Source organism: Brassica rapa, chromosome A09 (assembly GCF_000309985.2).
Source record: "Brassica rapa cultivar Chiifu-401-42 chromosome A09, CAAS_Brap_v3.01, whole genome shotgun sequence".
In the NCBI taxonomy this organism is placed as follows: domain Eukaryota; kingdom Viridiplantae; phylum Streptophyta; class Magnoliopsida; order Brassicales; family Brassicaceae; genus Brassica; species Brassica rapa.
In genome coordinates this window covers 26,379,610-26,407,493 of record NC_024803.2, presented here as the reverse complement: position 1 = coordinate 26,407,493, position 27,884 = coordinate 26,379,610, and the positions used below count along the sequence as shown (strand labels likewise).

The 27,884-nt window shown below is 37.2% G+C and overlaps 4 protein-coding genes across 4 annotated transcripts; 1 reads left to right on the top strand and 3 right to left on the bottom strand.

The window, feature by feature from the left end:
- The first annotated feature begins 2,370 nt into the window (after positions 1-2,370).
- Positions 2,371-4,057, top strand: LOC103840262 (phosphoribosylglycinamide formyltransferase, chloroplastic). The gene is made up of 5 exons (XM_009116759.3): positions 2,371-2,981; positions 3,049-3,163; positions 3,243-3,419; positions 3,494-3,620; positions 3,702-4,057. Exons 1-5 carry the CDS (start codon positions 2,663-2,665, stop codon positions 3,813-3,815), a joined length of 852 nt encoding a protein of 283 aa, XP_009115007.1. The 5' UTR covers positions 2,371-2,662; the 3' UTR covers positions 3,816-4,057.
- Positions 4,058-4,649: 592 nt separating this feature from the next.
- Positions 4,650-9,314, bottom strand: LOC103840260 (bifunctional aspartokinase/homoserine dehydrogenase 1, chloroplastic). The gene is made up of 17 exons (XM_009116758.3): positions 8,849-9,314; positions 8,401-8,775; positions 8,227-8,315; positions 7,823-8,129; positions 7,656-7,708; positions 7,355-7,563; positions 7,191-7,278; positions 6,990-7,103; positions 6,738-6,836; positions 6,463-6,657; positions 6,304-6,386; positions 6,000-6,225; positions 5,732-5,877; positions 5,483-5,618; positions 5,309-5,392; positions 5,137-5,229; positions 4,650-5,036 (listed from the first exon to the last, which is right to left on the bottom strand). Exons 1-17 carry the CDS (start codon positions 9,033-9,035, stop codon positions 4,791-4,793), a joined length of 2,730 nt encoding a protein of 909 aa, XP_009115006.1. The 5' UTR covers positions 9,036-9,314; the 3' UTR covers positions 4,650-4,790.
- A 553-nt stretch (positions 9,315-9,867) lies between these two features.
- LOC103840259 (transcription initiation factor TFIID subunit 8) lies at positions 9,868-11,584 on the bottom strand. Its single transcript, XM_009116757.3, has one exon. The coding sequence runs from the start codon at positions 10,950-10,952 to the stop codon at positions 10,119-10,121; it is 834 nt and encodes a 277-aa protein (XP_009115005.1). The 5' UTR covers positions 10,953-11,584; the 3' UTR covers positions 9,868-10,118.
- Positions 11,585-11,826: 242 nt separating this feature from the next.
- On the bottom strand, positions 11,827-19,050 carry LOC103840258 (probable zinc transporter 10). The gene is made up of 3 exons (XM_033279777.1): positions 17,896-19,050; positions 16,835-16,984; positions 11,827-16,714 (listed from the first exon to the last, which is right to left on the bottom strand). The coding sequence occupies exons 1-3, from the start codon at positions 18,667-18,669 to the stop codon at positions 16,409-16,411; spliced, it is 1,230 nt and encodes a 409-aa protein (XP_033135668.1). The 5' UTR covers positions 18,670-19,050; the 3' UTR covers positions 11,827-16,408.
- Positions 19,051-27,884: the final 8,834 nt, after the last annotated feature.

Genomic DNA, 27,884 nt, shown 5'->3' with positions numbered 1-27,884 from the left:
TCCAGTGGAGAAGAAGATCATAACTAGCAGAGATGTTCTGTTTGAAGAAGATGCTGAATGGGATTGGAAAGAGGAGGAAAAGAATGGATCAAATGAGCTTGAAGTGGATGAAGAAGTTGCTGTTGAAGCAGAACACGAAGGAATGCCACGATGTGAAACTGGTGACTGCAGTCGCACCAACGCTGAAGCTTCTGAAGTCACTCAAGAAAGGAGATCAAAAACCGCTCCAACATGGATGACAGACTATGTAACTGGGGAAGGACTATCGGAAGGGGAAGAGGAGCTGGAAGATCTGGTCATGTTCACCGAGACAACTGATCCTGTCCTGTTTGAAGATGCCGTGAGAGAAAAGAAATGGAGAGAAGCGATGAATCGTGAGATCGAGTCTATTGAAGCCAATGAAACATGGGAGCTATGTGAGCTACCTCACGGTTCCAAGACTATTGGAGTCAAGTGGGTTTACAAGACAAAGTTGAATGAAAATGGAGAGATCGACAAATGCAAAGCCAGGTTAGTTGCAAAAGGCTATGCTCAAAAATATGGTATAGATTACACTGAAGTGTTTGCTCCAGTAGCAAGATGGGATACCATTAGAGCTATCCTAGCTATGGCTGCTGAAAAGAATTGGAAGATTCATCAACTTGATGTCAAGAGCGCCTTTCTGCATGGGGAACTAACCGAGACAGTCTATGTTGATCAGCCACAAGGGTATGAGAAGAAAGAGGAAGCAGTTAAAGTATACAAGCTCAAGAAGGCATTGTATGGGCTCAAACAAGCCCCTAGAGCTTGGTACAGTCGCATTGAAGGTTACTTTACAGAGAAAGGATTGGAGAAGTGTCCCTATGAGCCAACACTATTCGGCAAGGTTGATGATGAAGGTAACACTCTGCTTGTTTCTCTGTATGTGGACGATATGATTGTTACAGGAAACAAAGCAAGTGTTATTGAAGAGTTCAAAGAAGCCATGAAGAGTGAATTCGAGATGACTGACTTGGGGCTGATGAGATATTTTCTTGGAGTGGAGATAATTCAAGATGACTCAGGCATATACATGAGTCAAAGAAGATATGCAAGAGAGATTTTGGAGAGGTTCAAGTTGGAAGAATGCAACTCGGTGAGAAATCCCATTGTTCCAGGAACAAAACTGGTGAAAGAAGACGGAAGTGGGAAAGCAGATGGAGTTGTATACAGACAAATGGTGGGATGTCTCATGTACTTGGCGGCCTCAAGACCGGATTTGATGTATGCGATCAGCCTGATCAGTAGATACATGGAGAATCCATCTCAAACTCACATGGGAGCCGTGAAAAGAATTCTCAGGTATGTTAAAGGTACTATCAATCTCGGTGTTCACTATAAGAAGAATGGAGGCAACGTTCTTGAAGCTTATTCAGACAGTGATTATGCGGGAGACTTGGATACCAGAAGAAGCACTTCGGGTTACGTATGTTTCCTAAGTGGTGCTGCCATCTCGTGGTCTTCTAAGAGACAACCAGTGGTCACTCTATCCACAACAGAAGCGGAGTTTGTGGCAGCCGCAAGTTGCGCGTGTCAAGTGGTTTGGCTGAGAAGGATCTTGGAGAGCATTGGAATCGCACAAAGGGAAGAAGAAAGCACAGTCATGTACTGTGATAACATGTCTACCATCAAGCTGTCAAGGAATCCAGTTATGCACAAGAGAAGTAAGCATATTGACGTGAGGTTTCATTTTCTTAGGGATCTGACTAATGATGGAGTCGTGGAGCTAGTTCATTGCAGCACTCATGTGCAGATTGCAGACATTTTGACAAAGCCTTTGAAGATGGACACTTACGAGAAGATGCGAGGCATGTTGGGAGTATGTGATGTTCCTGGAGTAAACTAGAACTGGATGTTTTAGTTTAGGAGAGGCTGTGTTACGAATAGGTCTTTGTTAGTTGAATAAGTTCCTAAGTTTGAGGGATACTCTAGCTAGTAGTTGTTATTTGAATTAGTCTTTTAGTTGTTCCACTTTGTTAGGAACTTTCAGTTTGCACGTTTTCACGTTTGCTTGTAATCGGCTATATATGAGCCTTAGTTTCCTTTCAATAAAGACACAGCAATTCTCAGAGCTTTGATCACTTTTACATGTTTGGCAAGCAGAAGCTCAGTAGCAAAGAAATTGCATATCTGTAATTAGCAAGGAAAGATTTGAAATATCATTAGCGTAATCAACTGGTTAGGATTATAATGAAACAGAACGGTGTGCTATAAATTCTGTTTTCTAAAGACTCATTAATAATCCATGTTGGGAAACTCATTACGCGCTATCCGTGCAGTAAGCATCTCTGGTCCGAAGCCCCCCCCCCCCGCTACATGCAAGTTTATGTATATTTTTTTATAACTTTCATTAAGAGAGGGGCAAAAGCGTAAATAACACTTCGTCTTCTTCAACTTGAAAACCTAATTCCTCTCCACGGCCGCGATAAACTTTTCTGTAACATAATTCATTTTTGGAGTATGCTTTGCTTTATTGATTTTTCACAAATAAACATGACAAATCTATAATAGAAACATTGATTTTAACAAAATCTCAACGGAGCACTGCCGTGGAGCGATTTAACGCCGTAGAATCGGTCAATCCGCCCGAGTTTTAGAACAGAAGCCCCGGCGACTACACCGTCGAACTTAAGATTGTTTCAGAATGGTATCACGGGTTTTGTTCTCAGGCCAACTCACCTTCCCAGCGAAGCCGCCACGAGAAGCCCCGATTGCTCCGTTAACGCCTTCCCGGAACGTTCTCTCCTTCTCCTTGCGAAGTTCTGTAGACCGATTCGCGATGCGGATTGTAAAAGCTGCATCCTTTACTCGGACGGTAGCAAAGGTTGACGAAGAAGCAATAAGTAGGAAGAAGCTTGCTGTCTTTGTGTCGGGAGGTGGTTCGAATTTCAAGAAGATTCACGAGGGATGCCTTGGTGGTTCAGTTCAAGGGGATCTTGTCTTATTGGTCACTAACAAGAAAGGTTTCTTCTTTCTTCTTCTTCACATTGTCAAGTTTGGATTTGTGAAATTTTGGTTACTTCAATACAGATTGTGGAGGTGCTGACTATGCAAGAAGCAATGGGATTCCTGTCTTACTATTCCCAAAACCGAAACGAGAATCATCCGATGGACTCTCTCCTACAGAGCTTGTGGATGTTCTTAGGTCTGTGACTTGTCTCTCTCTCTCTCTATGCTTATTTATATATTAGTCCATGGAGTGAACCATTTGCTTTAATGAACAGGGAGTATGGTGTAGACTTTGTTCTGTTAGCTGGATATTTGAAACTTATACCGGCTGAGCTCGTCAAAGCTTTTCCTAAACGGATTCTGAATATCCATCCTGCTTTACTTCCGGCTTTTGGAGGTAAAGGGCTTTATGGTATGAGAGTGCATAAAGCTGTTCTAGCCTCAGGAGCTAGGTAAGTGTTACAATGTTACGACGGTTTGTGTATTTCTTTCTACTTGGTTTCTTATGGTTTTTTACGTACGTTAGGTATTCAGGTCCAACCATTCACTTTGTGGATGAAGAGTATGACACGGGGAGGATACTTGCTCAAAGTGCTGTCCGTGTGGTTGCTAATGATACACCAGAGGAGTTGGCTAAAAGGGTTCTTGATGAGGTACCCACTACTAAGATAAATACATTTTGAGCATTTAGGTTCAACAATTTCGAAGATTTCATTTGCTTCTTTTGGGGTTAGGAACACAAACTGTATGTGGAGGTGGTTGCTGCCATTTGCGAAGAGCGGATTAAATGGAGAGAAGATGGTGTCCCCCTCATTCAAAGCAAAGACAACCCTGATGACTACTATTAGATCCTCCACAGAATGATCTTTAGGTTAAACTGAATCGTGTCTCAGATTGGTTTGAAAACAGTGTTTCAACCTAGTTTATAGTCTTCGGGAAGTAGAACAAGTTTTTGTCCGAAGTTTCAGATTGAGATATGTTTCTGAAGCTAAATTTTTGTTTCTGTTGGGTTGAAATCATGTGGAAGCAGTGTTTTTGTTGTATAAAACCATCTTTTTATTTTTAATTCCAGCCAAAAGCCCTTATTTCATAGGAGGCTCCGAGGCTAAATGGTTAGAGCCTTGCGCCATGACGTGCTAAAGAGCACCTTACAGTTGTCATCATGATCATTGTAATTGAACACCATATCTCCATCATCACACAACACAAAGAATAGGGCAATTTGTTCTGTTGTTTGCCACGGAAGCCAAGAAGTCAAACAGGGTTAGAGAGATCTTAAAGCTCAATATATTCTCAAGAAATGGCAAAAAGTAGCTAACGCATCAAAACAAGCCAACAACAACAAGAATGGCAACAAAGAAGACAGCAACAACCTCAACAAAACTGGAAGTAGAAACAAAAAACAAGTTTTCGAAGACTGTCTCCACAAATGTAACAGTTGTTCCTAAAGGCTACTTAGCTGTCAGGTGAGGAAGGAGAAGAGATACAAGAAGCTAACAGACTACTGTACCCACCAAGAATCTACAAAGCATCGCCTTGTTGGGCTTACTGCGCCTCGAACTTCAGCCAAAAGTGCACCATGGCAAACACTTTATGGATGTCACCTCGCCATAGAAGCATAAGGCGTTTTGCTCATAGCCATAGTTGCCCATGGCGCAAAACGTGTGCTTTTAAAACCAAGATAAGGATGTTTAATGTTTTATTCCATTGAAGTTTGATTTCTTCTATAAGAATCAAATTCTGAAACGCAGATAACAGATGCTAGCTTATAAGAAACATTGTTTTGATCATTAGATTTGTTCCTAAAAGAAACAAAGCGTGACTTAAGACGGAGCGCCTAGATAGAAAGCAAGGCGGAGAATGTCACTGAAGATTCCACCGGCAGTGACTTGAGCACCAGCACCAGGTCCACGAACAATCAAAGGCTGTTCTTTGTACCGCTTGGTTGTGAAAGCGATGATGTTATCAGCACCCGAGAGCTGAGCAAACGGATGATCTTTCTTGTACCGTTTCAACTCCACTTTTCCCTTTTTTGCTACCGCATCAACAACTCCGACGTACCTCAATACCTATAAAACAGACACAACACAATATATTCGGGAATGAGTTCTTTTCGAGATGGTGCATATTGGTGTTTTAAAATGAGTTTTGCTAGGAGGCACTACTTACCTCTCCTGCTGCTTCAGCCTCTTGTCTTTGTTTGGACAATTCCTCGTCAAACTGAGGTAGCTTTTGCATGAACTCTTCCGCTGATGCACAAGCCTGTGATCAACAATGGAATATTGATTACGTCGAAAGGATTGTCCTTATGGGTTTATTGTGTGATTATACAGAGACTTACTTGTAGAGGCTTTGGCACAAGACTCTGGACTGGAAGGCTGTCAAGATCCAGTTTTAATCCTGATTCTCTTGCAAGAATCGTCACCTGAAGAAGTATCATATACAAGAAAATTCCCTATTATTTAATTGGTCCAACATAGGTGCATTGACTTGATTTGAGGACAAGAAACCCTACTTTTCTGGCGACATCTGTTCCAGATAGATCATCTCGTGGATCTGGCTCTGTGAAACCTGCCTGCTTTGCTTCTGCTACAACATCACTGAAGCTTCTGTTGCCCACAAAATTGTTGAAAAGGTAACTTAAAGTCCCACTGCAGCAAGGCATCAAACCAAGAGTTTAGTTGAAGGTGAAAAAAACGACAAAGCCAGCATATTCTCTTGTATCTAAACAACTTGTTGCGGTACCAAGCCGAACAGGAGATACCTGAAAATTCCCTCAATGCGCAGTATTTTATCCCCTGTCTCGAGAAGACCACGTAAAGTGCTGATAATTGGAAGACCAGCTCCAACGGTTGCTTCATAGAAGTAATGTGTGTACGATTTTCTTTGAAGATCTCTTATCTTTAGATACTGCATTCACAGGGGAGAGTGTTACCAACTAGTCTCTCTGATCATCGAACCATTGAACCTCAACAAGAAAAGATCTGTAGCTTCCTATTGAACAGTGATTTAATCAAATATCTAACACTTACCTGATCAAGTGGTCCTGAGTTAGCCTTCTTGTTCGGGGTGACCACATGAATTCCTCTCAGCAACCAGTCGTAATAACTGCTTGCAATATCAGCATCAGCCGTACAATCAACGATAACAGAGTTTGGAATGAAATGATTTCCCTTCACATATTGGGTGAACTTCTCAATGTTAGCCGACTCTCCCTCTTCCTTCATAAATTCTCTCCATCTTGATAAGTCGATTCCCCTAGAAGATTATGATTGTGTAAGGAAAAAACAGCAAGGCAACTCACCTACAAGCACTCTAACAAGTTCATTGACTTACGATTCACTCAGCAACATTTTACTTGAGCCAGTGATCCCTATAACACGCAAGTCAATCTTAAACTCTTCTTTTAGCACTGCAGCCTGTAAAATTATTTTGAAAGATGAGTTAGCTTGAACCTTGATAAGTATGCCACAATAGTCTCACACAGCTACTCACCTGATCTCTAATCTGATCAAGTAAGGTTCCACCGATTAAACCCGGTCCTACGATTCCCACTGCCAATGTGGTTCTCGAAAGGTAGAATCTTGAGTGCACTGCTCTTAATGCTCTAATGCAATCTTCACGTTTGACGACCACGGTAATGTTGAACTCGGAGCAACCTTGAGCTATAGCACGGATGTTGATATTGGCCTGCAGGTATTAGGGCAAGCATTCTATCAACAAAGCTTCTTAGCAGAGAGATGGATGTTCTACAAACACACTTAATTTACCTTTGCCAGCGCATTGAAAAAGGTGGCAGAAACGCCAGGGGTGCTCGCCATTTTCTGGCCAACTGCTGCTAAGATGCTACAATTAGGGATAATTTCAATCTGAAAAGAAAAGCCACAGTTTGAGAAAATTAGGTGATGCATAAACAAGATCCTGCTGCTTTCTATAGGGCCCTGAACATGCGATCATTTACAACAAAGGTCGAAAGAATAGCAAGTTGCTATCTTCTGAAAACACACAGAGATTTAGGGCACCTGGGAAAGGCGTCCACCAGCTAAAGCTTGACGAAATCGTGAGTTCAATGCTTCAGAAACGGCTTTCACTTCCTTCTCAGGTACAGCAAAGCACACAGAATGCTCGCTACTAGCCTGCACTTATGTAATACTACTAAGAACACACAATTGACAAGCGAAAACAAATCGATAAATCTGCAGAAAAGATAATAAACCATATACCTGTGAAATCATAATCACATTGGCCCCAACTTCCTTGACAGCAGAAAAAATGGCACTGGCAGTACCAGGTACACCAGCCATTCCAGTTCTGCAAAGAGAACACAACGTTGATATAATAAACACTAAGAACCGAGTGTGTAACACAATATCCACAATCAGCTCACCCTTCTACGTTCACAAGAGCCAAATTGTCAATCGTCGCAAACCCTTTGACAGGAGCGTCTAGTTTATATCCATCTTCATCTTCAATCTGCCGACATATCATTGTCCCAGGGGCAGAGAGGTTGAAGATATTCCTTATAACAATTGGAATGTCATATTTCATAACTGGAATGATGGTCCTAGGATGTAAAACGTTAGCTCCAAAGTAAGACTGCACAGGCACATGAACACGCACGTTAGGGAGTAGTAAAATGACTATGGAAAATAAGGCATCAAAAAAAATGTACGAGGTTGCAAATTTACCATTTCCCAGGCCTCTTGATATGAAAGAGTCTTCAGTATAACGGCGTCACTAACTGCATATATAATCATCTTTGTCAGCCTAACAATAGAGAAAAGAAACTGATAAAAATCCCTGTCACGGCTGAAAAACTAGTCCTTATCTTGCAAAATGTAGTTGTTCCACATACCTTTTCTTGGATCTGCACTGTATACACCATCAACATCTGTCCAGATTGTGAGTTGGTGAGATCTAAACAGAGCACCCATTATAGCTGCAGAGAAGTCACTCCCATCCCTCTTGAGAGTCGTTGGAATGTTCTCCGGTGTACTGGCTATGAATCCAGTTGCGATGATAATCTTTGCCGCCGAGTTCTGAGAAAACCACTTTTCCAATCTCTTTTCTGATTCCGCAAAGTCAGGATCAACTTGACTAGAGCTATTAGGAACAACAACAAGGACATCCCTTGCATCCATCCATGTGCAGTCCAATCCACTCTATGATCAAAACAAACACAAGCATATGATGAGAAGATAAATAGAAGTTCATCCCTCTTAGGACTTACAAGCAGCATATCATATATGACACTCATACCTTTCTCACAACAGCAGCTAACATCTGAGCAGACCACAACTCTCCATGACCCACAACGAAGTCCGAGAAAGATTCTGTTGCATGACCAGCTAGAGAGATACAAGAGAAAAACTATTTCAGAAGAACATACACAAAACAAATTCAATTACTTTATACACAGAAGACCATCTGTACCTATGTAAATGGCACGGAGCATAGCTTTGAGATTGTTTATATCATTATGCAACCGAGCCGAGAAACTGGCGAGTTCATCTCCATCAAGCAACTCAAGAGCCGTTGCTCGGTGCTTTTCAAGAACAGCATCCAAAGCAGAGAGGTAAGAATCATCCCGAGACTGTGCTCTGTGGATGAGATCATACATCATATCGGTAACCTTCGCCATTGCAGAAACAACCACCAGCTTCCTCGAGGATCCATCGTTAACTACAACATCAGCAACATCTTTGATCCTCTCAGAGTTGCCAACACAGGTCCCTCCGAACTTGTGTACAGCCCACGAATCTCCCTTGGGAAGGTGACCATTCTCGACGGAATTATCCAACGATAAATCTATAAATACACGAAAGAAAACGCAAATCAACATCGACGTAACAAGAGAATCAAACGTCGGATTTTCGAAAACCTGTGACGGAGCCAAGGACGCGGGGACTCTGCAATTCGCTTCTCACGCGATGACTTACAGAGCTCCGACGCAAGGAGACGCGATTGGACAAGAGTCGTTTCCCGTAAATGCAAGGAACGCGAACGGTGAAATCTCCCGCCGTCACGGCCGGGGAAGCAGCAATCTTAGCAAGAGAAACCACCGGCATGTTGTGTATAAGCTCAGTGAATCGCTACCGGAGGTTTCGGATGAGAATATCCGCCGGGAGAAAATGACACCACCGAGATCGGCGAGTCGAGAACAGTGGCAGTTTCAGTAAATGTTGAGAAGGAAGGCGACTTGTTTTTGTGTATATATGAATCGTAGTGGGGTTAACAAACACACCATCGCCGAGTGGAACGCCACGCGTACGTTCTTTATTGCTTCACTGATGCATCAACGGTTGATATTAGTTTTCATCTTTACATAAATAATGTTAAGAAAAAGACTGCGAAAATGTGTCTATCCATGCCACACTAGAGTCGTCAAGTTGCTTAAAAGCCATTAGAAAAAAAAAAATACTTGAAATTTGGTAAGAAAGAAAACACACATGATATTGCTTTTTTTTTTCCTTTATATACTTGAATTTTCGATCCACCAACCTATGGGTTTATAAAAAAGTTTTCTCTGCAACAGATATAAGTGAAACAAATAACTAAATTGTTTGTTATGATCAACATTTTTTTTTTTTGATAACCGAGTGATCAACATTTGGGTGTGAGGGTATACAATGATGACAACATAATAAGTTAAAAAAGGACAACATAATAAGAACTTGGAACATCAAATTAGTCCAGTTGCCTGTATAAAACTATCTAACTATTATTTTAATCACCTTTTAATAGAACTAGTGAAATATATATGTTGATAGTAACGTCCATCAAATTTCAAATGTATAAAGTAAGCATCTTTTAGATTTTTATGACCAAGTTTAACATTGGCTAACGTCTAAAGATCAATCAAATTCTGCGAGGTTCAATATTCGTTTCCATTGTTTTGAAAAATATAAAAACACAATTCTATCATTTATAGATTTGAAACTTTATATAAAATAAGCTCACAGAGGGAATCAAATAATTTCATATTAATCGTTTATAAACTCAGATAAAGGAGAACCGAGACAACTATAGGCGCAGCTCGTGTGGTATAAACCCATTATATTTTGCACCAATCCTCAATAGGACACGGGTTCGAATCCAACCTTAAGCGACCTTGTTTTGAAATTTTTTTCCCTCACCGGGTAGATGATGTGCTACATATCCCACTGGCCGGCATCAATATCGGCACAGTAGATGTATTCTTCTCCAATTTTCTTCTTAACCTCAAATTCACCTTCTTTATTATCCCGCCACCGTTCCAATCTGGTATTACTTTTACAAGAGCCTCCGCCATTGCTCCAATCTCGTTCCACCTTAAATCTCACACTCGCTCTCCTCAGCGGTAAACGACCGCCGCTTCTACCTCTACAACTCTCAACTCCGGAAGCCTCCGCAAAAGTTTCACGTCCAATAACAGAATCCGGTAAACGATCGGATCTCTCCTTCGCGTATCGTTCGCGGTAAAGGCTAGAGTCCGGGAAAGGCGGAAGCCAAGCTGGAATTGATCTCATCTCCGGTGATGGAGCCGTACGTGTCGAATCTCCTCCGTATGATCCGCTGATTTCTAGCCTGGGTAACGGCTTTGCGAAAGGGATCTCAAAGGCGGATGCGACGAAATCGGAGAGGTTACGGAGAACAGCTGATTTGATCAGGCAGAGCGATTCGGTGTTGTGCAACGTGGATCCGCCGGGAAAACAATCGGAAGTAGATAGAGCGGTATCGTGGAGACCATTGACGATGTCGAAGAGGTTAGCCTCCGTGCGATTAGCTGAGTTTGAGAACGACGCGGCGAGTTCGGCGATGGATTGCAAGAACTTGGTGGTGATTAGGGTCAGAGTGTTGAGGGTGGAGGAGGTATCGGTTGATGTGTATCCAACGGAGAGGCAGATTTGGCTGACGGCGACTCTGGTGAGAGAGAAGGAGAACTCCGCCGCTGATTGGTCGTCGGGTGCTTCAGAGTTTACTCTGGCTTTACGCCGTCTCTTCATTGGAGGTCGAGATCTTTTAGAGGATCGAGACTCGAGAGAGAGAGAGAGAAGGAGGCGAATTGCAATTGTTTAAAGAGGGAATTTTAAAAGAACCCTAAATTCACAAGTTTCGAACCGCCGCCCCTTAGGTTAATAGTTTAAAATCCAGCATGAACGAACCACGAAACCATTAAAAGTTTCTTGTTTACTTTGTAGAAAGAAAAGGCAAGTCAATGGATAAACGCCCCATTAGCTATGGGCATTCCGTTCTCAATTCCGATTTGATTATTTGGTTATATAGGTATAGAATCCATTTCAGTATTTACAAAATTCGGTTCGCTTCCAGTGGTTCAGGTAACAAAGTGAGGAACCAACTAATATCTGAGATGATTTTTTTTATTTTTAGATTAATTCGAGTTAAAAAAAAATTAAAAAATTCAGATTTTTATTAAATATCAGAATTTTTAAGTTTTCAAAAAATAGATAATTCGGATAATTTTAAATATTTTAGATAAAATTATTATGATAAATCGGGTTTTCTGGTTATTTCAGTTTATAAATATTATTTTTTAGTTATTTTAAACTAAATATAATCAATATTTATAAATAAATAAATGTACTATAGAAATTTGGATATTTATTTGTTTTTAGTTTGGTTCTGGTTTCCTAGAACATTTTTAGTTCTGGAGATATAAATTTCGCTTGGATAATTAGTAGGATCTAGACCCAAACTGAACTTCTTTTTGTGATAAATGTGTCTATCCCTATCCCGTACCAAGCACAATCGTTTGAATTTTGAACATCGTTTATCAAAGTTATATCCCATATTCATAAGCCTTTGTGGAGTTACGAGAAGCCCAATACGAGCCGAAGCCTATTTTGATTAAAGTTTTTCTGTAGAGATTTAAGTATTTCTTATAATTATTATAAGAGCATTTTCAACCATGGTATATCTTTTATATAAAAATACTTAAAATAAAAATATAATAATAATTGGGTATATTTAAAATTTATCATATGAAGTCTCAAGAAACTCAAAAAAATACTATGTTAGGAATGCTCTTACCTAGTAGATATAGTAGCATTATCTTGGTAAAAAATATTCTAAAACGTTGTTAATAATCATTTTCTTTGGCATTAAATAAAAGTTCAAATAAACTATCACTTTTCTACTGTAGACATTCTTCAGTGTTCAGTGACATCAACAGTGGAGCTCCCTTGTTTTTTTTTTCCTTGTAAAATTTGTTTGATTAAAGGGCCAAGCTCAGAATATTACAAAACCTAAATCATTCAATTTAGGCCCACATACATACACCAGGCCCACTCAAGGCAGCCCTAGCAACAACACTAAATGCGGCGCCGCCGCTTCGATCCGCGGCCTCAACCCCGCTTCAAGTCACCGCCGGTGAACACCCGACGATTCACCAGGACAAGACAGCACTCACTACCTCCACAAACTCATGATCGCAAACCCTTTCCACCCAAGTGTGTTCAATATAGGAGAGAATCAATCGGTAGACCGAGATCTCATCCGCCTCCATGCATCACCAGAATTGGGAAGAAAACTTCGCCGAGACATCAACCTTAAACACCAGAGGGCTTCAATCGTCCTAAGACGAAGCTCCTCCATCAAATCCAGCCCAAAACCACATAACCTAAGACAAACCCAAGATAAAAAAAACATACCCTAAAACGGAACTAGGGAACCCAGAGCCGGCGACGCAAGGCAAGGAACGCCTTCACCCCCCCCCCCCCCCCCCGGAGACTAGAGCCGGCGATAGCAGAGCTTAAGAAGCCTCCACCTCCCGGAAACAAGGCCGGCGGCGATGAAGCTGTAGAAGCCTCCACCTCCCGGAAACGCAACCTAAACTGACAAACCGACTTCACCCCACCAAACCCTCCACACGAACGCTTCTTTACTCCATCCATAGCTCCACCAAGGATGTCGATTCACTCCCCGAGTTTTCACCGACAGATGGGGACTGGACCAGAGCTCCGACAAGGCGATCAGGAAGAGGAGGCGAAAGAGAAACATGAGGATTATCTCTCTCGGAAGAACAAAGGGTTCCGGCGACGGCACGCTCGCTCACGCGCCGGCCGTACGCCGGACCTAAAGACAGATCTACTTTCTCTCTCTAACTCTCTGCTTCGTATCAATTTTACTAAAAAGGGAAGCTCATGTGAAGCTTCTACATTCTAAGAGCTCCCTTGTTATGGGCAGGCATATATAGAGCATAAATAAAATAACTAACACTAATCTTCGGCTGTGTTTAAATCGGTATCACGCCAAGCTTCTGAATGTCTGTGGTGCGCATCGTTTCCTAAAATCATACCCCAATTAAATAGAATTATGAATTCTGTAATTACTAGCATAATATTCTCATATAATTAATTAGGTTATGATACTATGTTCATTGAACAAGATATGAGTGCAATACAATTCTTCCAACATATCTGTCATCACATTCCTTCAATTCCTTTTGAAGGCTGATTTCATCCCGTTCCAAATCCGGTTTAAAAATCCGACCCAATAGCTCAAAGACCCAAAGAGAACGACATGCCCATAAAAACAAAGACTCATCCCCAGCTTGGAAAAGAGTTAATACCTAGAGTCAATACAAAATGTAAAGAATCAATTGCTCCAGTGCTCCTGCCCGAAAAACAAATTATCTACTACTTCTGCCCAAAAAATTATTTAAATAAAACTTTATTAAAATCTAAAAAATAGGTAAAAGACCACGAAACCAAAAGAAACCTGCTTATTACAATCCAACTAAAGGCATGTCGTGGACTATCTAGACCCGATCCATAAAATTCAGATCAATTTTTCCATAACTTCTGAAAAATTAGTAAAAGTTGGTGTAACTGTAAACATTTGGTTTACAGTGCAACTTAATAAAACTTTAACCAAGTCGCACTTTTAGTAATTGTACAACTTAATAAAAGTTCAACTAATTTTGATTGTATCTTTTACATTGGCAATATGTTCTATTTGGGATACAGTGATTTGTTGATATATTTATTGAAGTTAAAATAAACAGAGATAATTTTATAGAGGAAGAGTAGAGACATTACATTATGAAATGTATTTTACATAAACTTAGTAAAAATAGACAAAAATTACATGTCATAACTCATAAACACACAACTAATCTTCAATTGGCCAGTCACGAGCAGTCAAATGAGTTTCATTGCAGAAGTCCCAAGCTGCACATTGCCAGAAACAACGATCGCATTTCCATCGTGTTCTTGATCCATATATGGAGACTACAAACATTGGTTCTATTATTGCGAAGCACCATCAATCATATGAGACGTTGCGATCTATTCTTCCCAATAAAGACATAAAAATCTCAGGTTTATCGTAACTCCGCTGGCCAGAGAGTGCCAAACTAGTAATCATGCGATACATCTGATCAACATATTCACAAGTAAAAGCATGATAGTTGTGAACCAATCCTCTATGATCAACGCTAAAAGCTAAGTTCATCATACCATCTACATATTTGGCCAACATGCATCCTCTCTCACCAGCAAGATGAATTTTTTCCCTTCCTTTATCAAGTAAATGTAGGATGAAGTATTCATACATACCTCACAAGTAGATGGCCTCTAGATTACCCAGTTGGTAGCACCTAAGCCTGAATGTATTTTGGTAACTTTGTGTGGCTTCTGGGTTTTAATCGGTCTTGAAATATGCTTGGCCCACGTTCTGGCATCACTGTCGATCGACACCAATGCTGTGTTATCGATCGAAAGTCCTTCATCTCCTCGACAGCTTCCTCTCGCGAGGCAGACTGACCACACTTCAATAAAACAGACATAACTTCTGCTACAGGATGCTGATTGACCTCAAACCGGTGGCATTAGAAATCTAACTCAAATCTCTATCTTGTGTCAAAAGATGGGCTCAATCTAATGGTGGAAAGGTTTCCAAACATAGCTAAACATATGACGCGTTTGTGTAGCTCTGCACATCAAAAGGCTAGAAAAGACACCAAAATTACCACATTCCTCCAAATCGTCTCTGAACCTGTAAATACTCTAAATAGACTCTATATAGTACTAAATCCCCTATATATTAATTGAGGAACATTTGAAAAGATGTAACCTCAATTTTGTAATAATTAAAAACTCTTTGTTTATGTGTCAATCAATTAGGTAGTTACTTAGTCATACGTGTCAGCCTCACATTGAAATTGAAAAACATGTTGGTTCAATTCGATTTTTATATCTCACTAGAAACATTTAATACCAACTATATAATATCATTTGATATTAACTAAAGCAAGGTGACTATTTATTATATATTACTTATGATATATATAGTAATTAATTATTTTAAATAATGAAGATTTGCTAATAATCTGTATGCTCTCTCTCTCTCTTCTTCATATTCTCTCACTAAAATCTTTCACAGGGAAAGAGAAGAGATCAAGTTTTTTGGTCTAAAGTTCTGATCTTTCATTAGATCAGATTTTTTGTTTGTAAATTACTTTCGATCAATCGATCGAACTTTTCTTTCGGGTTAGCCGATGTTGTTCTTCGCTGTGGCGATTTTGTTGTGTCTTCTCGGTTCTTCCTTGAAGCTAATCTGCAAGCTATTCTTCTATCTTCGATGGAGAATGATCAAAGTGCTTTCCGCAGATTTTAACTGAATCCCGTTGGCTACTGATCGGATATTTTCTCTTACTGATTCATCTAAATCACTTCTCAAGAGAATCAGTCTTTCTCTATTATAGCTATATATGGCGTTTGAAGAAAGCATCTCTGTATGGGAACTGATTGGATTTAATGGAGTTCTGCAGTCATCTTGAAAGAGATCAAGAAGAGTTGGCGTTTACAACGGTCCAACAATTGTTCTTTTCTCAAGCTGACTAAATCCTCCTTGGTTTTAATCATCGGTGAAAGTGGAATCTCTGGTCGGAAAATTGTGGTTGAGGTGGAAAGCAGAACGAGTTTGGGAAGAAATTTGTTAATCGCGATGAGGCACTAAACCTGAGAATGGATTGGCACTGAATCAAATCAAGACGAAGAAGAACTGTAGCGGTGGATCAGTGGCTGAGCGGTGCCGGAGCTTGCGACTGGTGCATGAAAGCCACATGTCCAATACGTGTCACTGGAAGCCCTAGAGTCAAGCACGTGTCTTGAGTTGTGTCGGTTTTTTTTTATAAATGGGTTTAAAGTTGTAATTTATTAGTTTCTTTTGGGCCAAAATCCCGACTCTTTGTAAACATGCCATTAGGCTGTTATAATCAAATGAGTTGACAAAAAAAATTCTTATACAGGAAGGTTTCTTAATCATATTATTACGGAGAAAACAGAATGAAATTTATTTATATATATCATCTGCATCAGTGAATATTTAATCCGTCATAATTTTAACAAATTTTTGATCAACTGATCACATAACTTGGATAGTATCATTTTGGTTACATTAACTATATATGCTATGAGTCCATAATTAATGATGTAGATCAAGCCCACTTAGCCATGACGGCCATGCCACCGGCACCAAGCAAAACAGCGGCATAAGACTTTAATTGAAGTTTGATGCTCCGTTGCATCTTCTGTCCCATAAAATCAGCAGCGAGAAGGTCGACTAGAGCCATGTAGATGAGTAGTCCAGCCGAGGAAGCGTTGAGAAGTCCAACGGTAATGAGCGAGTCAGGGCTATTCTCTTTGTACGTTTTAGATAATGCCATCCCTAGAGCCACTCCAAAAGGTGTTGTCACCGCGAAAAAGAAAGCCATCACCCCTTTTTTCACCCATCCGTATTCTGCCTGCGCGTGTTCACAAGTTCTCATCAAATGATTTAGCAAGTTCTGAAGAAACTTATTTTAGCCATATACTGGACATGACTAAACCGGACCTAAATAGTTACATGGAAGGGATGAATTCACCTGGAGGATGCAGCCACCTAGACCCATGCCTTCGAACATTTGGTGGAAACAAAGAGCAGCGACGAGGCCTTTGATGGTGCAAGTATTGTTAGTGGCTCCTACAGAGAGTCCTATCACTATCGAGTGCACCACTATTCCTAGCTCCAGTACCTGTTCCATTTTTGCTCATTTCAGCTACTCACTTGTCACAATGCTCATGCCGCAGTGGCTGCAATCAGTCTCATGATACTAATCAACTCTGTTTTGCTAGATTTTTTTTTTCTCCAAGGTATCAAATTTTTAGGCTCTACTTTGAAATAATATTTACCATTTGGAATAAAATAAAATGTATTTTAAATCATAATTAGAAATTTAAAGATGGATTGAAAATTTTCTAATCACCAATCTACTATATAAAACTAATTGATAAAAAGACTGATGGATGTATGAGTGGTCCAACTTCCCATACCCTTCAACTATATTTTCTAAAACCATTTTAGGCAGTTAAACTGTCTAATATTACTACTAAATTATGTCATTTTTATGATCAATTTTTTAAATGTCATTTAAATTAAGAAATCTCAATCCAGTACCGCCGATTGGAAAACTATATCAAACAAAATTAAGCTACTGAAAATAAAATAAACCAACTAATTATTTTAATTTTTTTTGGTAAAATGTCAAAAACGATAAAAAAATTTGCTAAAAAGAGACTAAATTCAAACTGAAATAGCAAAATAAAAATCATATTATCAAAGATACTTGTGTCTTTTTTTTTTTGAGCAAATAAAAGATACTTGTGTCTATAATTCATAAATAAAGTAAAATAAACAAAAAAAAAGTCAAACCCGAGAAGCGGGAAAAATGGACATATTAAAGCCGTATTATGTGAATATTAATCACTCTAATTCATTTCTTATCGGATGTAGATCTAAAATCGCTGACTATTTTTAGTATTTTAATTTTTTTTTTTTTCAAAACAACAGAAATTTTCCCAAGTGTTAGATTAAAAATGGATCAAGATCAAGTTAAGAGGTTTACTTTTGAACTTAAAGAAAAAAAAAGATTGAAGAAATACTAACAATGGCAATAACTCTATATCGCAGAAGCTGTAAGGAAGAACCAAGCTCCTTCTCATTGTCTCCACGAACGTCATGATGAAGACCATGACCGTGGCCATGATGAAGACCATGACCGTGGCCATGATGGGGTGCGTGAACCTGCACGTGCCCTATCTCTTGGTCAGGAGTCTCAGCTGACGTCACCTCAGGGCGCAAGTCCTTCCTGCCAGACTTGGTGAAAACACTAGTGGTGATAGAGTCAACCATGAGTGTGAATATGGCGGAGATCATAGCGACGAAGCCAGTGAAAGGAAACTTGTGCCAGGGGTTATCGCCAAGACAAGGAGACGAGAGCATATCAAAAGAATCAGGCAAGACATGCATAAAACCAGTGGAGAGGATGATTCCAGAGGCGAATGATTTGACGATGAGGAAGTGAGATTTCTCGGGCTGAAAAGCGGGAACGGACCGGGCGAAGAAGGGAAGGCAAACGCCGATAAGGCTAGTGATAAGGATGCTGAAGATTGCTATAAGTTTGAGATCTAATGCTTTGTTTTTGTCGATACATGTGTTGTTGGACACAGGTTTGCAATCATTTTGGGATTGAGATAGAGCTACGGGGAAGTGGAAGATGGAGAGGAGGAGGAAGATGGCGATGGTGACAGAGAAAATGAAAGGACTTTGAGTCTTTCTCATTTTTGCGTTCTTGAATGTGATAGCATATTTCTTGTCATCCTTATATAAGAGAAATTTGAAGCATATCTCAATAAAAGAGAATGTCGACATTAGTGACATTGCTATTTAATTAATTACAACATGTTTTGTTTAAAAAAAAGAAAATTGCATTTTAAACACTCAAATTATCACTTTCTGACACTTTAAACACTGAACTTTTTTGACTAGCATTTTAAATCTTCAAAGTGACATTTTTATCATAATAAACCTCCAAAAACGTTTTCATGTTCATAGACGACCGGTAATGTTCATTTTAAAAGTCAAAATAATGATGTGTCAGTTTTTCTTTTTAAAAAAAAAATACAGAAAAATTCAAATGAAATTGGAAAAAATTGCAAAAAATTCTAAACAAAATTAAAAACAAAGATCTAAAAATTTTAAAAAAGTAAAATTAAAATTTCAAACTTAAAAATAAAATAAAATATTCAAAATTCTAAAAATTCAAAAATAAGATCTAAAATTAAAATGTCAAATTAAAAAAAGAGAAAATAAAATTTTACAAATTCAAAAATTCTAGAATGAGAGCTAAAATATTAAAAAAAATTGAAATTTTTCTTTATTTTTTGTATTTATATATTTAGAGCATAAGAGTATTTTGCATCTTTAATGAAACATTTTGGTCATTTTCTTTCTTAGAAAATCTTTTTGGGACAAAACTAAAAATAATCTATTTGAAAGAATTATTAGCCCTTTGTAGCCACCATCAATTAACATGGGGTGAAATTGGCAACCCCCGAGATGCTTTCTGCGAAGTGTACTTAGGCGTTAGTCGGGTTATGTAAGGTGTCAGGATATCTGAATTATCAAAAAAAAGTTTTTGATGGTAGCAAGTTTTGATATATTGTTTTTGATGATATATTGTTTTTGATGGTGACAAGTTTTGATATCATCATAAATGACATTCACTTTCATTGGATGGAATTTTAAAATAAATATAATTTTTTGGGTTAAATATTTACAATTTTAATTTTTAAGTTTGAATTTTTAATTTTAGATCTTATTTTAGAATGTTTAGAATTTTTAAAATTTTATTTTCTTTTTTAAATTTGACATTTTAATTTTAGATCTTATTTTTGAATTTTTAATATATTTTTTTAAGTTTGAAATTTTAACTTTTATGTTTTTTGAGTTTTTAGTTTTTTTTAAAAAAATTTGTTTTGAACTTTTTATAATTTTTTCCAATTTCATTTGAATTTTTATGTATTTTTCTGTTTAAAAAAAACCGACACATCATCATTTTGACCTGGAAACTGAACAGTGTTGGTCGTCTATGAACAGAAAAACGTCTTTAGAAGTTTATTATGATAAAAATATCACATTGAAAATTTAAAGTGCTAGTCAAAAAAATTCAGTGTTTAAAGTACTAGAAAATGAAGTGTTTAAAATGCAATTTTCCCGTTTAAAAAATATCGAATTGCTAGCTAACAGCGGCAAGGCATGTTCTCGACAGACGCATATCAACTATTTGAATTAGCTCTCACTTGGAAATAGCACAATCAAGAACTTTTAGACGAATTAAGAGAGAATATCTTTTGCCTTAAGAGTTTTTCTTTATTAGTTTAAAAAAAAAAAGAGTTTTCTTTAAACTTGTGAATAATATTTCAAACCTTTTAGATTCTTTCATCTAATAAAAACAACATCTAAAATGAAATTTCCTCTCCTTAGTAGGAACGTATTAAAAAACGTATTCCATCCTTTACCAGTTCTTGTGAAATTCTATTGAAATCATTTAAGCTCTAACTAGTGATTATTAAAAAAATTACAAAAAAGTGATTATTAAAAGAATAGCAGAGTGAAAGCATCGTGACCTAGTGGTTAAGGTTTAAAAGCTTCTATATCCAGGTCTAGGGTTCAAATCTCAGACAATGCAATTTCTACAGGAAAAGGTCCGGGTTTCAATTCCCGAAGAATGCGAATTATTCAGAAAATTAGAGAAAATGCATACAAGAGATCTTCAGCATGGCGCAAGGAGTACCGTCAGAAATGGATCTCATAGGGCTACTCAGGGTGATGCAGTCAGACATGAATTCTCATAAGGAGTAGAATTGCCGGCTGTAATATCGTCTATGTAATGTTTCTCATACATAATAGCATAATTAACGAGACAAAAAAATAATAGCATAATGAAAAGAAAAAAGAAAGAAAAAGCATAAAATAATAAAAATGAAGAGAAATATATAGGGAAAATTCTAAAATACCCTAAAAGGAGTTTTTTTTTACTAAAATACTCAAATAAGAAAATGACCAAAAATGTTTGAATAAGGAAATAAAAGACACTTATACACTTACTCTATAGAGATATAAATATAAATAAATATATAAAAAATTCAGTTCAAAAAAATTATCGATTTGTTTTTTATTTTTTCAATTTTATTTAAAATCCAAAATAAAATTGGAAACTATTTTATAAAATTATTATTTTAAATTTTACTTTAAAAAAAATCATAACACCCACCCCAAACTTGCTCATTAAACTCTAAACCTTAAATCTATATTAGTGTACTATAGGGGTATACGTATCTTTTGTTTCTTCAATAAAACATATTTCGATCATTTTGATTCTTATATGTTATATTCGTAATAAAAAAATTTGTATTGCTATCCTATGGTATTTCTCATGTATATTTTCAAAAGAAATTGACAAGAAATTTAAGAGACTACTCAAATTTGTCGATAGTAATTTCGTGGTAAGAACTAAAAGATGAAACTTAATCAACTTTATGGTGTGATGTTTAAAACCAATTATTACTACCGGAAATTGTCATTGAAATTGTAATTGAAATGAACAAACCTAAAACAAATCTATAAATTGACGCAACGGATTAGGTTTAGTGGGCGGAATCTTGTTAAGCTAAATTTTTTTTGTGGTCGAAATGTTAAATTTGTAAGCTAAAGTTTGATGGACTCAGGTTTGAGATAAAATCTCACTATGTTGACAATGCCAGCAAGAAGTAAATCACAGAGGGTTATGAGATTTACGATGGATACCCACCAACTAGGTCGCTAGTAAAGGCGCCGAGATCAGTGGAAGATGTACATCCAACAAGCATTACGATGTAAAGGAGCCAAGATCAGAGGGTTATGAGATTTACGATGGATACAGGATACCCACCAACTAGATCTGCCCCTATGCATTTCATTAAAAAAAATTGTTTACTATTTATAATGGATTTTGGAGCGATTGGTCAAGTTTGTCTCCCTTAAAATCTCAAACGTAATTGCCATCACTCTAAATAAACTTAGTTCGCTCATGATAAATGATTTGAAAAGAGTAAAAAGAGGGTTCAGGTTTGCTCTCCAAATTCTTCTCCAAAGCGTGTAGAAATAGATCCTTCTCCCTTGCAAGATTGTTCAAAATTGCAAATTTTTCAAGTATCTGTAAAGTAATGCAAAAACAAAAATGTCGCATAAAAATAAAATAGAAAATAATATATTGCAGGTCTGTGCGGCTTTAGGGAATGTAGTATCCCTAGGTAAAATCCCAGATATTTGAAAACTTCCTTAAAATCTGGTTTACAGGCGCAGACGCTCCTTTCGTAAATCAGGCTGAGAATTTTCCAAATGCATTATTTTCTGTCTGTTTTTCTCCAAATAATGCACATACCCAAAGCCAACTTTAGACTTTTAATTACTTAAAAAAACTCTAAAAAGATTTGAAAACACTTTAGAAAACATTGTAAGAATGTGTTAATAACACAATAAATCATCTGGATCGCTTAGCTTCTAGAATCTGCTTACCACTTTTAAAAAAGTTTTGGTAAAAAGTTAAGGATTATTTTGTGTATTTTCTGTAACATTATTGATTGGTTTAGTTTTAGAATCTCTTACTCTGTCGTTCTAGGCCTCTTTTATTTGAATAATGATTCTCATTATTGTACTACTTAATGTACTTGAGGATAAGCCATTCTCCGTAGTATATTATTTTAATATATGCTGTTCTCATTTCCCAAGTATATGAACTTGTACGATACTTAGTCGTAAGTTGACTTCCAAAGAAAAAATCCATATTCTATGTTAGGTGCTAGTCGGGCGGTAATCTCGGACCTAACGAATTACCAAAAAATTGGGACGTATTAGAAAATTACACGGAACCTAATTTCAAATACAATTTCATATATTTATAATATATTTAGTTATTTTTAAACATGATGACACATGTTCTTAAGCATAATTATATAATTTTTATATAATTTTAAATATATTCTTTCGATTCGTCGAACATTTAGATTATGGTGAGTTTGGTATAAAAAATCCTTAAATAAAGTAATTATGTTTTTGTTTTGGGTTTGATAGCTAATTATAATTATTTAGTAATGAATAATTACACAAAATCTGTCAATAATGAATAAAAATAATCAACTGTATCTCAACTTTACATGGACAAAAAAAAAACTTAGGCGGTCTAGGCGGTCAACGCAGGAATTAGGCGGTCTTACACGGGTCAACGCGTAGCTACACCAATTTGGGCATATTTGTCACGGTCAACCTCTGAACAACGTATAGATGGCTAGGCGGCCACGTTTTTGAACAGGACGGCCTCGTTTTTGAACAGGGCGGCCACATAGGCGTTGTTCATAAAACTTAAAATGATTGATTTGGCTACCTATATCATCAAAGTTGATTTATATTTTCCGTCACACATCCGTTAAGAACTCCAAAGTTAAGTGTGCTTTGGATGGAATAGTGAAAGGATATGTGACATATCGGGAAGTGATTCGCGATACTGTGCGAGTGAGGTCACAATACGAGAAAAGGTCGGGAGGTAATTGCAAGGTCAGTAAAAAACGATTTTGAACCTTAGAAAAATTAGCGCACCAGCCGTTGGAACGGGATGGGGCCCACGGTCAGGCGTGAATATCCCATTAGTTGTGGACGGTCGGGCGTTATAAATGGTATCAGAGCTGGCTAGCCATCTCGGTTCTGACCCGAGAGGCATCTTGAGATTTGTCGTGGGGCACAACGAAGACGTTGCATTCATTGAGAGGGAGTGAACCGTAACATCCCAAGTTGTGATATATGAATTTTTTTAAAAGGATTTGAATTGGCTATCTATGTCACCAAAGTTGATTTACTCACATCCGTTAACAACTAAGCGTGTTTGGGCTGGAGAAGTGAAATGATGGGTGATCTATCGGGAACTGATTCGCGATACTGTGCGAGTGAGGATGGGTGACCTATCGGGAACTCTAAAACACGGGAAAAAGTCGGGTGGTGATTGCATGTCTGTAAACAATGATTTCGAGCTTTGGAAAAATTAATGCACCGGCTGTTGAAACAGAATGGGATCCACGGACCGAGAGAACGGACGTGGATGGCCCATTAACCATGGACGATCGGATCGTTACATATTTAAGTTTTGATATTTGATTCAATTAGCGAACTTTTAGACCCAAAAAAATGAAGATTCAGTTTTTTTAACGAAAATCTATAACATAATAGATATTATTGTCAACTAAATATTAAATTTGAAAAAAGTTATGTGCGCCTCATTAACGGTTAACTTTTATATGTATAGTACACATCAATAGCAGCCCTACATATTTTATTTCGTCAACGTTTACACAAATCAATGGTTGGGCATAAGAAGACAAAGACGTTCCAACGTCAAGATAGGTTAACTCTTTTCGGGTTAAGATTGGTACAACAGGTACTTAAAACTATGTCATATAAGTCTGTTATTAGGGGAGAGAATCAAGATATAGATAAACATAGTAAAATGCAAATGGAATACTTCCAGTTGACCAAAATATCAAAATAATTCGAGTCCAATTTCTATAGATGGACACATATCGAATATCCAAGTTTTTTAAGGTATTCAAGATCTGATCCGTTTCGTCCGAATAATCAATTATCAAATTCTGATTTGATCTGTATAAAAAATACTAATATTTTATAGATATGTACTTTTAAAATTCTAAGAACTAAAATATTAATAAATATAAATATTGTAAAAATATATAAAATATATTATTATATAATTAATATATATAATTATTTAAATATATGTATATATATGTATATAACGGATCAGATCGGATATCCATTCTTAAAAATATTAGTATTTGAAATTTGTTTTGTTTCTTACGAATATTGCATATTAGTGTTTGCTTTGTTTCGTAAAGTTATGGATACCCATAAATTTTGGTTCGAATCAAGACGAATAACAAATTGATTCAAAATTTACGGATATTTTAACTAGCCCTACCAATTGGTGTATGTTAATTACTTGTGCATTAAAAAGAGAATATGTCTTGAATAAGCTACCACTTTCCATACTAAATTATTGGAAATCTTTTTGTTGGGTCTTAGATCAATTTTATTGTAAAGGTTTTCAAAATGGGTTATAGACAATATAATAAAATATTTTAATTAAATTTAATTCAAATTAAAATTTAACATTGAAAAATAAATTGAACCACTTAAAACAAGACAATTGTGTTGAGAGTTTTCATGAGGTTCTTATAAATTCTCATTTGAAAACTCTTTCTTAATTTTTTATTATTGTTGAGATACTTAGTGAGATTTTTCCCATTTGAATATTCTTAGAGACGATGCTATCTCGATCTGAGATCTCAGGAAGAGGGATGAAGATACCTCGCTCCAAAAAGTATATGTCATGTTATATATCGGATGTGGTTTTTATTTAGTCACTATTATTATATTTATATATGCGAGTGCATTAGTTTTAGGACTTGAATCGGGATAAAAAATTTGTCTCGACCCTTCCATAGGTTCTTGGGGATTATTCTGGATCGTTGGAGATTAGTCTGGGTTCTTGGGGATTACTATGGGCCTTTGTAAATGAGATGTGTTTTTCCATAGATTTTACATACTCCCAGGTTAACCAAAAACATAATCGGGATAATTTTTGAAAATTATATTCATCTCCGTTTTAGATCTAATAGAACTGTTCGGATTAAAAGAAGTTTCATTAACTGTAAAAACAGAGTATAGCAACACTTCAATAGTTAAATATAACGAACAAACAACTAAACCAAACAAATAAACTAAACGACTCAAATTTTATATAACCAACATTAAACTGATTCATGTATTTCATTACTCCCCCTCAAGATGGAGAATAAAGGTGATGAATTCTCATCTTGGACAATAGATGATTGAACTGAAACCCAGTGTAAAGTTTGGTGAGTAGATCAGGGAGTTGATGTTGTGTTGCCACATGAAGTGTCTTCAAGAAACCTGAAGCTACTCTTTCACCAACCATATGACAATCTCTTTCAACATTTTTGGTGCGCTTGTGAAAAATAAATTATTTGCAATGTGCAAGGCTGATTGATTGTGACAGTAGAGAGTGACCTTGTCTTCAAGTGTGATCTGCAAATCCTTCAACAAAGAATGCAACCAAATGGGTTCGTTAGTGTCTTTATCCATGCTGCGGTATTCTACTCCAGTTGCGGTCTAGCTCACAATGTCCTGTTTCTTGGATATCTATGATACTAAATGAATCACCTAAGAAGATACATATTCATGAGATTGAGCAACGAGTGTCTATACAAGTTCCCTAATCTGCATCAGCAAAATCTCTTGTATGCATCCTTGTCTCATTTTTCTTAGTGGTTGACGCAAAAGGTGATGAAGATTCTTCTAGTACGTCCTTTAAACCAGTGGCTAACAGATGCGCTATCATCCTCTTCTTCAACAATGATAAGTCTCCCTTCCCATCAAGCAACTCCACCTCAATGCTTGTGTTCACCATTTAAATCGAATAACACTTGAGATCTAATACCACTTGTTGAGACTGGATGGCTGATATAGTTTGACCTATAACAAGAATCAAACTCACAAACTCGATGACACATTCTATAGTGAGCTCGTCAACATTTGTATATTATAAGTTTGTAGAATTGAGAACAATAGAAGAAGAACGAGAAACATTAGAAATAGACACAATGCAATTGTTTAACTAAAGTTCACTTAGAGTGGCTACATCTATGGATCCTTGCAAGAGGTAATCCACTGTAACCGTCAGAACAAAGATTAAGCACATCTTCTCTTTCCCTCAAGCTTAAAAATTGGCTTAATTGCATAAAGGAAGAAGAGACCACACAAACTTTTCTTATAAGAAACAAAGGAAATAGGGCGGATCTCGATGATATAATCATACAATTAAGATATCTCTAGATTTGGAAGTTTCAAAATAATCATCAGTTTTTGATTCGGTATGTTATCTATATCACTCTGGTTTAATGTGGTGGATTTGGATTTGGGTGTGAAAAGATTTTAGTTTCCGATTTAGTAAGATTATGGAATAGAGATATGATTCACTGGAATAGTATCAATTACGGAACCCCATTGTTAGTAATGTGTCATCAAGGATCTAATGGATTGAGGGCAAGAAGGAAACCGTAATCGAAATCAAAAATCTTCAAGATTTGATTGATGATAATATCTTTATATGGTATCTTGGGTTTTATTGGACCAAAGGGATCTTGTCTTTAGTGGCTCTATTATATACAGAGATAGTAGTGCAAAGGTTTTTCATATCACTTTTCATAACCATTATATCTATTCTAAAAGTTCTTACATTTTATTTTGCTTTTGGTTTTGTTATGTCTCAAGGTCAGTGGATTGCGAAGTCTGGGAGAAAAAAAAGTGAAATGGTAAAGCCAAGTTTACGTGTTACAATTCCACAGTTTGATAACTGCCAGGGATTAGGTAGTAGTTGGACTTTCAGTTATCTAAGAGAAATTTGGTCAAAACATAAACCAGTTTTTCTTTTTCTCTCGGAAACAAAGCAACAATTTGATTTTGTTCAATCAGTTCAGTTTCATTTCGGTTATAGTCATCTTCATACGATACATCCCTGAGGTAGAAGTGGTGGTCTAGCTCTCTTTTATGATTCTTCCAATAAGTTTAACATTATTTCACCAAGCAATTGAATTATTGATGTGGAGACAGAGTATGAAGGGAAACAGATTTTTATATCTTTCATATATGGGGAACCTAACCAAAGTCTAAGGGACCACGTCTGGGAGAGAGTAACACGAATTCGCATCGCTCGCGATGAACCATGGTTTACTATTGGTGATCTTAACGAGATTACGGGAAATCATGAGAAACAAGGTGGTGTTCTGCGTCATGCAGATACTTTTTTGTCTTTCAATAATATGATTGAAAATTGTGGTTTGCTAGAATTTCCAGGTTTAGGTAATACCTTGTCATGGAGTGGGACGAGAAAGAAGCAAGTGGTAAAATGCCGGTTAGATCGAGCACTAGGGAATAATGAGTGGCATAATCTGTTCCCATGCTCCCAT